Here is a 12,732-nt window from a genome sequence, read left to right as displayed (position 1 = left end):
AGCATGAAAATTAAAATGCCAAACACAAAATATAAAGGCCTTTAAGAAATATTTTGCCTTTTCAGTTTACTAGTAAATTTATCCCAGGATGTGAGTTGCATAAAGAAATTTCTGAAGATGAGATGTCCTGGGTTCTTAAAAATTTTCTTTTCCCTCTTGAAATGTAAAAAGATTCCCATATAAAGAAAGCTAGTCTGATTTTAATTATGAGTACAATAAAACATGGATTCTAAAAAACAGAGGTCATCCTTGTTTGTTAGGTACTATGACAATCACATCAGTGTTGAAACTGTTGAAAAGGGTATGTTTAATAAGTTAATGACTTGTTAAAACCTCCCAGCATTGTAATACAAAACAGTTTTATTGTATTGTAAGCACGAAGTGTTGCAGCTTGCTCAGTTTCTCATTTGAGCTCCTTTTCAATGCAATGCAAGTTACAAAATTTACTTTACAGATTTTTCCTTAAAGGTTTAGTAAATATAGTCCTATACTACTATTTAAAATATTTTGCTCATTTCTATCTCTCTACTCCAAATGCTCCATGTTGTGTCCAAACTAAAATCTTGGACTGTCTCTGACATCTTTTCATGGATGTCTAGCCATCAATTCAAGCTCACCATGGCTAAAATAGAGCTCTTAAACTCTTCCTGCTATCTCTTTTCTCATGACCATGGAAAACACCATCAACTTGCCTGTCACTCAAGCCCATGACCTTGGAGTCATCCTTGAGTTGGAACCCTCACACATAGACCACCACATCAAGGCTATGTCCCAAGTCTTACAGATTCTTTCTGCATAATATCTCTAAGATATCCATTCACACAGCTGAAACTCTCATCCAGGCGCCCATCTAGTATCTCAGTTACTACAACATCCTTTTCTCTGGCCTTGACAAATGAAATCTTGCCCATCCATTCAGAATTCTGCCGCAGAGATCATTTCCCTGTCCCTTTACTTTGATCATCTCCCCCTGCTTTGCATCCATCCACTGGCTCCTCTTTCTCTAGACTCAGACTTTAAGTCAGAAGGGGCCCATTATGATCATCTAGTCTGAGCTCCTGCACAATGCAGGCCACAGAATCTCACCCATCCACTTCAATAACAAATCCCTAATCTATGTCTGAGTTACTGAAGTCCTCAAATTGTTGGTTGAAGACCTCCAGCTGCAGAGAATCCTCCAGCAAGTGACCTGTGCCCCATGCTGCAGAGGAAGGCGAAAAACTTCCAGGGCCTCTGCCAATCTGCCCTGGAGGAAAATTCCAAAATTGATTAGCTTATTAATCAACTCCCACTTTTGATCCACCCATGATGTCAGCCTCCAACATCCACTTGATAAATTTTCAATGCTAACCCTCAGACTTCAGAGGAGCTCTCCATAAATATCTGCAAAACTAACTCATTATCCTTCTTCAAACCCTGCTCTGCCATGATTCCTCCAAAAACTTAACAACAATTAGCCTGCGGTGGCTGAGACCGCAGCCTCTCACTGTTTTCTTGCACTCCTCCATCAGTCTGCCTTTGTATCCATCGGTTGTCTCTTGTCTGATACTTAGACTGTAAATTCTTTGGGGGGCAGAGATTATCTTTTTGCTCTGTTGCTACTTCGCCTAGCTAGCACAATGTGGTCCTGGACCATGACTGGGACTCCTAGAAGTAAGAATATGTACATAATAAATGAATATTAATAGCTATTATCTGTAGGATGAAAACAGGAAGCCATGCTTGGCCAAATGTTATAAATCTCCATGAGGACTGAAATAAATCTAGTCAGTTTGCAATATAAATCAAAGTTTAATAACTATCTTTACTCTCGTAAGAGCTACTCAGAGTGATATTCTTGAAAGGTCAAATTTCCAGTGCCAACAAGATAGTTTAAACTGTCTCATGTACAGCAATGTAAAGGTTGAAGATATAATGGCAGTGTCCTCCATTTTGATAAGTCTGAATATTATAGATTTCAACAACAGGAAACAAATACAAGTCAGATATTGTATAGGTATACATCTGATGAGGCATTCGTCTTTATCAGCTCACTTATTTTGAACAAAATACCTTGGGGCAGATCTTCAGATTGGTGTAAACTCACATAGCTTCAATGTAAATTGGCATAGCTCCATCAGCTGGAGGATCTGGCTCCACAAAGAACCCATGAGAATTTTGGGGTTTGTGATTTACGCAAGCAGTATTTAAAGACACACTTCTGGAATACATTCATATTAATATAATTCCTCCATTTCTAATGATTTTGAAATGCTACTCTTTCAAAACTGAAAAAAATCCTACCTATAACATTATAAATAGCATTTTTATGGTAGGCCAAATCATGCCAGTTCTTGAAAGATAAAATCTGTAATCTGGATTCTTCCCAGACTGTCGGACATCACTTGGATCACAAACACCACTCTACTATCCTTGTCTATCCTCGACTGCTCATTACATGTTCTGTGTGTCAAGTTCCAGAAGTTTTCCCTCCCCAAGTAGTATTTGGAGGGATTCTTTCAGTGGTCCTCCAGCTGCCCAAGAGCACATCTGCCATGGCAGACGTTCTGGCTTCATTCCTAACACACATGCCAAATAATTCCATCTTCTTTTCTGGATCACTTTAGAGATAATGAGCTGTTGAATGCTCTGATAAATCTTGGCATTTGTTATAAATTCATTTCATTTGACATCTGGTATTTTTCTAAGGCATTTAGACACTTGCCTGTACTTTTGGTAGATTTCCATGCATTAAGACAAATAATATTTGAGCTCAACATTTGTAGTCTGTTCTTTTAAGTTGTAGACTTTTGATGACCAAATCTTGTTTAAGCTGGAGACTTCAGCTGCCACCTTACCAATTTGTGACATTTCCTTATGGCAATAGCCACTGGCTGGCAAGCATGTTACTGCCAATGTATGTGAATTAACTCACTTCCTATTCTTCTGCCTTCAAAGTAATGCTTGAGTTGGAAGTTGCTGGGATTTTCATTTGATTTCCCCTCTCCTTCATAACTGATTGTTAACCCCATCATTTTTGCAAAGCTGGTCTTTATTTGCATGTTGGTTAAGCTGTCATTTAGATGAGCTATTTTAGCACAAAATAGATCTTCTATGCTGCTGTTAAACTGCATACCATAACACTTAAAGATGTTCCCAAATGAATTGCAATAAATGCATCATATGCTTTCTTGAAATATATGACTACTGGTTTTTGCCATCTGACACTCTTTGATTATTCTTCTTAGGGTGAAAATCTGGTTGACATGATTTTCTGGGTTTAAATCCAGCCTTCTAAAATGAGATTAGTTTAATACCACTACCACACATCTCCCTAAATACGCCCTTGTTAAGCAAGTACAAAGGGCATTCAAAAAAGTTAGTCCATTCTCTGTAATTATGATCAGAAAAGACTAAACAGAAGAAGTTTTCAAAGTCTCAAGGTCAAAAAAAACTAACACTTAGGTTCCTGACAGCCTCAAAAAGGATAACAGTTTCAAACAAGCAGTAAACAGTTAATGACAGTTGCTACTGATGAATAATACATACTCGCTTGGAAAAAATGAATGTTACCAACGGTCTCAACGTTCTAGAAAGACTTAACTTCTATACCTAATCCAACTAACTAAACACAGGAAACAAAAGGTCTAAGGTTCCCCTCAAATCATCCAAAGGAGGAAGCTGCAAGCACCAGTGAACAAGTGGATGCTGTTGCATCACTGACATCAATCCCATTCATACCAGTACCAAGGGTTCCCTCTTTCATCAACAGGCTGAGAAGAAAGTATGAGAATTTCTCAGGTCTTGTCTAGTCTGGCATAAAATGTGTCTTTTAAAAACACTTACTTTAGCTAAAGTGTTTTAAAAATACACTTTTACCCTAGCTGAGATAAGCTCTTACTGGACAGACTGCTCACCATTTCTCATAAAACAATGGGCAGTGCAATGAGGGAAGGGTATCATCTTTCACCTCACAAAGAGCCCTAGTATTGAGCCAAGAGCTAACTAACAGCCAAGAGCTAATTAATTCCCCCAAACCATGATAACAGTATCAGCTCCTTACCCACCCCACCCCAGCAGTGACTGGATGAATCCTGAAAAATGACAGAGAGGAGCCAGAAAAACGAGCAGCATGCTAAAGGAGGTTGCAGCAATCTTGGGTATACTTGAGATAACAGACTCTTACCACCGCACCCTGCTGCTGTATGCCTGTTGCATACCAGCTGACAACTTGGCTTATCAGGTCTTGTCTACACTAGATTTTTCCTTAAAGTTTCCCACCATTATTACAGCTCCACTGGTGATAGCAACAGCTGTCATCTAGTGCAGACCAGTTGCTGGTACTTCAACTGCATCAGAGCAGGTCCAGACAGCATGGAAATTAAAACACCTACTTTCACTCACACACTACCTATGCTAGCTCTCCCACTATCATCACTGATTGAACCGCACCAGAAAGTTTTAAGACAAGGCTTCAGTAGCTGCACATCTCTGACTTGCATTCTCTCAGTAGCAGGCAGATTCTGACCAACCAGCAGTCACAAAACTGTTCCCCACGCCTCTCCTTTTTGTTTGCAGACAAGTTGAGGGAGAAATATTCCTCTCAGACAAGGATCTAGAAATGTGTAAAGGCAGATTTTTCTTTAAAAAAAATGGAGGGGACAGGGAATGGCATTGTTCTTGCTCTGCCCTTTTTCCATCCTCAGAAGTAACAGGAATTTTAAGTCTGGTATTCCCCTGTTTTTTCAGGAAGACTTTTGGTGGATCAGGGCATATGAACCGGAGAGCTGACTCTCAGGGGACAGGGAAATTAACTGGAATAAAATATTTCACAATAGCTCCCTCTGCGAAGTCACTTATTCCAGCATATAAGTGTTCACATGGAGAGCAGTCCCAGAATATTTTTTTCAGAACAGGGCAAGGGTGCTGAATCTTTCATGAAATCCTTTATCCAGAATGCTCATTAGTCAAGTGAAATTAATTGTGTTAAATTGTAAACAATAAGTGACTACAAAAATCACTTCTCCTTCCATTTGTTCAGTTTTCTGTCTTTTTACTCTTAGGATATCAATTTCACTAGTTCTCCAGTCACCATGTAGCAGTCAAAAGAAAAGAAGGCTGGATATCTAATGTGTAAAAACCACACAAAATTTTGCAAATTGAACACTTTTCGTGCCTTCTTTATAGATTTTTTTAAAGAGAACATTTGCCTATTTTCCCTTTGAATGTTACAGGTGACAATTTAAAATTAGTTATTTTCTCATTTAGGATAAAAATTATATAGGAAACATCCCCACAAAGAGAACAATGTAAAAAAAATTAAGCAACGCTTGTTTTAATTAGATGTTCCCTATTCAGAAGCAGGGCTTGATATGTCAGCTGGACCCAGGCATGACAGAGGCTTACCCTAGCTAGCTAGCAACAGTACTTAGCTTAGATTCTGCAAATGTTGATTGTCTATCATTTACCAAAAAAAGTTTCTATCCCTTGCACTTCTGAAGATAATTTTACATTACCCTATTGTTTGAAAACTAGTCCTTTTCCAAATCTTAGATACAGATTGCTCCAGTGTGCCACTTCTGTTACTCATAACTTTGTTGAATATCAAAAAAAGTAAAACAATGAAGTCTGATAATTTTTATTGATGGTATTCAAAACCTCGTGCCTATCATGCTATGCATACTTAGTAAATCAGTGAGAAGCTGCAGAAAGACACACAAGCTAATTACTCTGACATGCCATACAAAGCATTGCTGATTAAAAAGGTAACACAATGGAGACCATTCCCCGCCCTTGCAGAAACAGGAAGTATCTATGGAAAAAGACAGAAAAGGCCCCTCCCCCCCCCCACAACACCTGGGGAAGTGCAACTTCAAATTTTTCAGACTTTTACTAATCAGCAATTGATATCCATGACATAGATTAGCCTTTCTGGCTGAGTTTCCCACCACTGCTCACCCTGGCAGAGCTGAATCACTGAAAACACTGAGAATTTAAAAAACAAACGAACAAACAAAAAACACCACACCCACAAAAAGTCAATGATGTACACAAGTCAGGGGAAACCACAAGCAGGTTCCAGAGACCATATGCTGGAATAGCCTCAGCAAAAAACTGTCCCATCCCCACCCAAATCTATGTACATGTTGACCTTGGAACTTGGCTTCTCATCAGGTTTTGCTGCTGGAGACCCCACCCTCCTTTCTCATACTGGAATGGAATAATGGATGTCTACTAAAGTTTTTAAGTCCCAACTAAGAATCAAACATGCAGACTATAACTGAAGTTTTAATGAAATCAGAAAACCAAATATGAGTGTTGCATTATAGACATATAAACTACTGGCATATGAGGCATACTGAACACTTGAGATTACCTCTTAAAATTCTCCTTTATGGTACCCTTAGATAATATTTAAAACAGAAACAACAATTTACTCCAAAAGTTATTGAATACTCGGGAAATGTGTGTTATAGTATCAAGAAAGAAGATGACAGTTCTTGTTAAGTTTCCTTTCCTAGTATGTGGAATCACAAGCAGCATGTCTTTAACAATATTAAGATACACTTAAGATGGCACAAGTGTCATGATGCTAATGGTGAGCATTCAGATCATGGCAACAGAGGAAAAACTGTTGGTAGCACCAAGCATTTGTACCCTGTTTATAAAACTTGGGGGGGTGGGGTGTCAGTCTTTACTTTAGCATACACTATCCTTTTAGGCTGGATTACTTTTGTTTTTGGCCAGATTCACACCAAAGAACTAAATAGTAGAGTAAGAGACCATATTTGGAAATAAAGTAAAAGCATATTGGTATTATCCTGTTTAACAAAAACCCAAAAGAATTACAACCGACAACAAAAACCCCTTTCAGAGACCCTGTTTCTCCCCATAAGGCACAAGGGGCAACAGGCCTCCATGAGCCTGTTCTGAAGATGGTTTAACTGCAAGGGAAGCGGTAAAACCCAAATAATTGTCAATAATATGTCAGTTTGTTAACCATACTGGGCTCAATGTCCATAAGGAATGAAACTAGAACTACAGAAGTTTTGAGCTACATAAAGCAGAATGGCTTTTAAGTGTCTGTCAAAGTTTTCCATGAGTCAGTAAGTCAGTCCATAAGCCACCAATTCACATTTCAAATTACTGTCATCACTGATCTATATTTACATACAGCTTCTCTTTTTCATATACCTGTTAACGACTCACCTCTATAATTAAGTTCAGGACATCACAGCACACAACAAGCCTCACTTTATATCAGATGTCGGCAACCGATGGCACGTGAACCAATTTTTAATGGCACGTTGGAGCCTGCCCAGACTCCAGCATGCCATTAAAAATCCTTCCCAGCCCGGCCTGCTCTCCTCTGCCCTCTGTTCCCCCCACAGGGGCAGGGAGCAGAAGCATAGCTGTGCGCACGGGGTGGGCAAATGGCCCCACTCTCCCGGCACGGCAAGCCGCTGGGTCCGCACTCAGGAGCCGGAGCGCCGGCCAAGCACAGCAAGTTGCTGGCCCCTCCCTTGCCTTCTCCCCTCCCCTGGAGCCCTGCCGCCACGCTCAGCGCTCTGAGAGGCGGGGCCGTGCGCTCCCGCAGGGCAGCGTGTCTGGCTCTGCGTGGAGCCTCAAGGTAAAGGGCCCAGGGCTGGGGGGGGGTTGGATAAGGAGTGGGGACAGTAAGCAGGGTGGGTTGGATGGGAAGGTGGGGTTGGGGTGGAGGGGGTTAGGGGCAGGGGTCTCTGGAGGGGGCAGTCAGGGAGCAGGGGTGGTTGGATGGGGCATGGGAGTCCTGGGGTTTGTGAGGGGGCAGGGGGTGGATAGGGGTCAGAGCAGTCAGGGGACCAGGAGCAAGAAGGGTTAGGGGGGCAGTTAGGGTTGGGGGGTCTCTGGAAGGGGTGGTCAGGGGACAAGGAGCTAGGTGGGCTGGATGAGTCAGAGGTTCTGGGGGTCTTTTCAGGGGGTAGGAAGTGGCTGGATGGGGCATGGGAGTCCTGGGGGTCTAGCTGGGGACAGGGGTGTGGATAGGGTCCAGTCTGAGGACAAGGAACAGGGAGGCTTAGATAGGGGGCTGGGGTCCCAGGATGGGGTAGTCAGGGGACAAAGAGCAGCAGGATTGGGAGTTCTTAGGGGGGCAGTCACCCAGCCCTCTCCCCTGAGCCCTGACCCCCCCACACACCCTCTATCCTGAGCCCTGTACCTCCCTCATATACATCCAGCCCTCTGCTTGACTCCTTCCTCCATCCCCTCCCATACCCCTAGCCCTAACACCAGCACCCCCGCCCATACCCAGCCCCACATCTCTCGACACCTACACCCCCCCCTCACATACCCAGCCCCCAGCCCTCTGCCTATAGCCCTCTGGATCCCGGCCCCAGCCTGCTGCTGGTCTTGGGTTCTGGCTGATGGACCCTTGCCAGCTGGAGTCCCAGCCGCAGGCCTTGCTCAGCCCGCTGCCAACCTAGGTGAACAGAACCCCAGACCAGCAGTGGGCTGAGCAGGCCGGCAGCGTAAGATCAACATTTTAATTTCATTTTAAATGAAGCTTCTTAAACATTTTGAAAACCTTGTTTATTTTACAATACAACACTAGTTTAGTTATATAATATATAGACTTATAGAGAGACCTTCTAAAAAACATTAAAATGTATTACCGGCACGCGAAACCATAAATTAGAGTGAATAAATCAAGACTCGGCACACCACTTCTGAAGGGTTACCAGCTCCTGCTTTATATCCTCTTGCAATACTCATGAATCAAATGTACCCAAGTGTTAAAGATTCCTTTATTTTTACATTAAATTGCAGAGTAAACTGTCAAGTAAGATTGTTTCCGAATCTTTGCTGCTCCTATATTTATAGTATTGCAACTTTTTTCTGTTCTGTGACAAATACCAACATTTATCCAAATTCTTACTTTGCTAAAAATTACAAAATTTAGTTCTGTTTTAAACATTTGGGGGGGGGGGGCCAGGAGATGGAAACCACCCCAGGATTTATGTTGTGTGTCCAAATCTGAGAGAAACTTTAACAAAACTAAAAATAAACATCAATGTTCATGTGGTGTAAAATAAGAGGGATTCAACTAAATGACTATATGAGAGTAGAAAATTAAACTGTAGTGAGTCTTCATCACTAAAGCTTTGGCTAAAATGGTGCATTTCTGAAGCTTCAAGCAAACATTACTGGAAAATGGAAAGAATTGGCTTCAAAGAATCCTTTAGTACACACAGTCAAACCTAAACCCACCTCAAACAATTTGCGACTGTTAAGCATCACTTGATGTTTGCAGTATTGTAGCCATGTTGGTCCCTGGATATTAGAGAGACAAGGTGGGTGAAGAAGCGCTCTGTGTAGCTTGAAAGCTTGCCTCTTCCACCAACAGAAGTTGGCACAATAAAATATATGACCTCACCCACCTTGCCTCTCAAGTAACACAGACTTTCAACAAGTTCTCTGCTCCAAGTTGCATGAATGTCAACTCATGTCCTTCCTTTTTTGCCTACCCACATCTTTGTTCTATGCATTTACAACATCAATTTTATACTGTTTCTTTTTCAAACAAAAAACATACTCCACAATACTTCAGAGTTAATACAATTTCACAGGAAGATTCAGAAGAGGTTCTTCCCACACTGAAGTAGGTCTTCAGGAAGCAGCAGCCAATAAATTCTCATTCTTGAGCTTCACCTTTAGAAGAGAGAGGATAAACTATGTACACTGATTCTTATATCCAAAAAAATAAAATGGCAGATCACATCCAGCAGCAGCAGGAAAACGAGAAAAAGTTGCCAAATAAAAGAGAATGGTTAGAAAAATAACAGTCACAGACACAGAATGGGGGGACTACAAAAACTGAATCCCCAAAACCTTTTCCAGGCTAGCCTTTAAACTGGGTCAAGCTCAGTAAAGAAAAGGTCATTTACTCATGGTGCAACATTTTCTATGAGGCTTCCTGAGAGTTATTAGCACTGAGTAGAACACATTGGTTTAGAATGAGCACCACCCATAGGTACCCTACTTGTATGCATTTTGCTACACAAAAGACTTTTTTTTTTTTAAAACCAACAAATTGCAATTGGTGCAAAGATAGCACTTCCCCACAAGTAAACTGCTTGGTATTTTCACACAATATTTGCAACCTCTAACTGCACAAAATCAATATCCACCAGAAAAAGCTAGTTCAGTCACAAACATTTTATTTTTCTATTTCCAGTATCATTTAAATAGCAAAGCATTTTATATCTATCTCATTTGACCTACTCAGATGATTTGCTGATACAAAAACCAAGATAACAAATCTCAAAAAAAGGTATCAACAATATAAACACACTCTGCCTTCTGCAGATTGAGATTAAATTAATCCCTCCACAAAGCGCATTGGTGAAGTTTGTCTAGTCTAAAAACCTGATTACCAAAATACTCCTCAGCAAACTCTACACCCTCTACATATAATAAGGTTTATTTCTTGAAGCTTTTGTTTCCCTTTTTGATTCTGAATAAAAAATCCTTAGAGGAGAAGAAAGTTGTTTACATTTTGGAACATATATTGTTTAGTAAACTCTCTTTTCTAGAGGATCAGCATCTTGAAGAGGAATTTTTTACTTATGGGTTCAACATTTTAAGAATCTCCACTCTTCCTCCCTCCCCAACAAAAAACAGTCAATTATGGAAACCAAAACTGCAGAAGATGCCTAAAAAAAGACGTCAGAGTTCATTGTTCACATATCCTTTCCAGTACAAACAGCACTCTGGAGTTGTTTTTAGTATCAGAACATCTAATCACACTTGTACTTTTAAAAAAGATACTGTGTTCTTTTCTAAGCATACACAGACATTCTCTCCCCTCCCAATCTGGCTTTAAAAATCCCTCAACTTTGGAAATAGCTACTATATAGCTGTGTATTTTCGTTTCTGCTGCCTTCAACTGTTCCTCCTTCATTAATCTGGTTTATATGTATTTTCTGACAGATTGTAAAGAGCTTTGAACAAGAGCAGTGTTCTCATTAACACAAGTCTACAGACTAAGCCACCCCCTCTTCTCATCCTAACACTATTACACTCACATATTAACAAACTACACACAGTAGAGTCACGAAATCAGGTGAACACACATCACATTTAATCAACTGCAAGTCAGGCCCTACGTATTCCAAGCCAAGAGCAGCACAAGGATGGGCTGTTTTTTTTAAGTTGTATCATCGTGCACCAGGAAAACAGCAACTCAGGACACTGAACTCCAAGGGGCCTGGGCATTAAGTGTCGCTGGTGTTAATAAATTATCTCGGAGACGAAGTTACGTTGAACAGACCAGGCACAAGCTCCCCGCGCAAATCCTGGGTATTAAATTTTCTGAGATCCAGGTTCTGCACTCCCCTCCCTCCCCCCCACAAAATGGCGACGTGGACCGTGGGGAGGAGGAGAAACGAGACTGCAGCGCTCTCCTGAGAGCCGGGGGGCAGGGAGGGGGGGGGTGAAGAGGGGTGACGGGGGGGGAGGAGGGAGTATAACCGGGAAGGGGCATGTGACAGGGACTGGAGGGATGGATCCCCGGGCCCAAGGGCAGGGCAGGCTTGTGGGGCGGGGGGTGGGAAGAGAGCGGCAGTACGAGGCGGCTGCCCCGGGAAGGAGGGATTAGTCCCCGGGGCCGCGGAGGACGGGAAGCCCCGCGGGGTGCTGATGAGGAAGAGGAAGGCCCGGGGCGGGGGAAGAGGAAGGGCCGGAGGTGGCGGATCGCGGCTGAGTGGAGAGCGGGCCGCGGTACCTTTTCTTCTCGCCGGTGAGCTCCATGGCGGCGGCTCCTGGCTAGCTCGGCGGCCCCTGTCGCAGTCCGGGCCGGCGGTTCAGCCCCCGCAGCGGGTGGCGCAAAGCTGGGGGGAAGCGCAGCCGAAGGCCGGGGCGCAGCGCGGGCTCAGCGCATGGGGCAGGCGGCGGGGCCTGCAGAGGGGACGGGGCTCGGCGTCGGCTCTGACCACGCAGGCTGCGGGCGGCTCGCTCCTCGCCGAGCGCTGGGAGGCGGAGGGCGGGCGAGGCGGGCGCTGCCAGGCGTCGCACCACTCAGAGGCCTCGCAGCCGCCCGGCCCCCCTCGCCGCCGGGTCAGCTGAGCAAACAGCTGGGAGGGGGCCGGAGTGTCACGTGCGGGGCTGTGTGCGGGGCGAGCTGGGGACGAGCCCTCCTGCGCCGACACAGCGGGGCCTGCAGAGCGCTCGGGGCGGGGCCAGGCTGCGGGGTCCCTGCGCCTGCACCGGCACCCCGGGTACCCAGCGGGGCGAGAGACCCCGCCACCCCGAGCCTGCACCGGCACCCCGTGTACCCAGCGAGACTAGAAACCCCCTACTCCGAGCCTGCCACCACCGACACCCCGGGTACCCAGCGGGACTAGAAACCCCCCTACCCCGAGCCTGCCACCACTGACACCCCGGGTACCCAGCGGGACTAGGAACCCCCTACACCGAGCCTGCCACCGGCACTCCGGGTACTCAGCGGGGCGAGAGACCCCGCCACCCCGAGCCTGCACCGGCACCCCGGGTACCCAGCGGGACTAGAAACCCCCTACCCCGAGCCTGCCACCGGCACTCCGGGTACTCAGCGGGGCGAGAGACCCCGCCACCCCGAGCCTGCCACCACCGACACCCCGTGTACCCAGCGGGACTACAAAACCCCCTACCCCGAGCCTGCCACCACCGGCACTCCGGGTACTCAGCGGGACTAGAAACCCCCCTACCCCGAGCCTGCCACCACCGACACGGGTACGC

The 12,732-nt window shown here is 44.4% G+C and overlaps 1 protein-coding gene across 1 annotated transcript in view; it reads right to left on the bottom strand.

Annotated features, from left to right (window-relative positions):
• HIF1A (hypoxia inducible factor 1 subunit alpha) overlaps positions 1–11,896 on the bottom strand; it is a 46,803-nt gene extending 34,907 nt beyond the window's left edge. The window contains exon 1 of the mRNA XM_030558529.1: positions 11,741–11,896. Within this exon, the coding sequence (XP_030414389.1) occupies positions 11,741–11,766 (26 nt within the window). The 5' untranslated portion in view covers positions 11,767–11,896. The remainder of the gene's footprint in view (positions 1–11,740) is intronic.
• Between the last annotated feature and the right edge of the window lie 836 nt (positions 11,897–12,732).

The sequence above is a fragment of the Gopherus evgoodei genome, chromosome 4 (genome assembly GCF_007399415.2).
Source record: "Gopherus evgoodei ecotype Sinaloan lineage chromosome 4, rGopEvg1_v1.p, whole genome shotgun sequence".
Classification (NCBI taxonomy): domain Eukaryota; kingdom Metazoa; phylum Chordata; order Testudines; family Testudinidae; genus Gopherus; species Gopherus evgoodei.
This window is presented reverse-complemented; position numbering and strand designations above follow the sequence as displayed.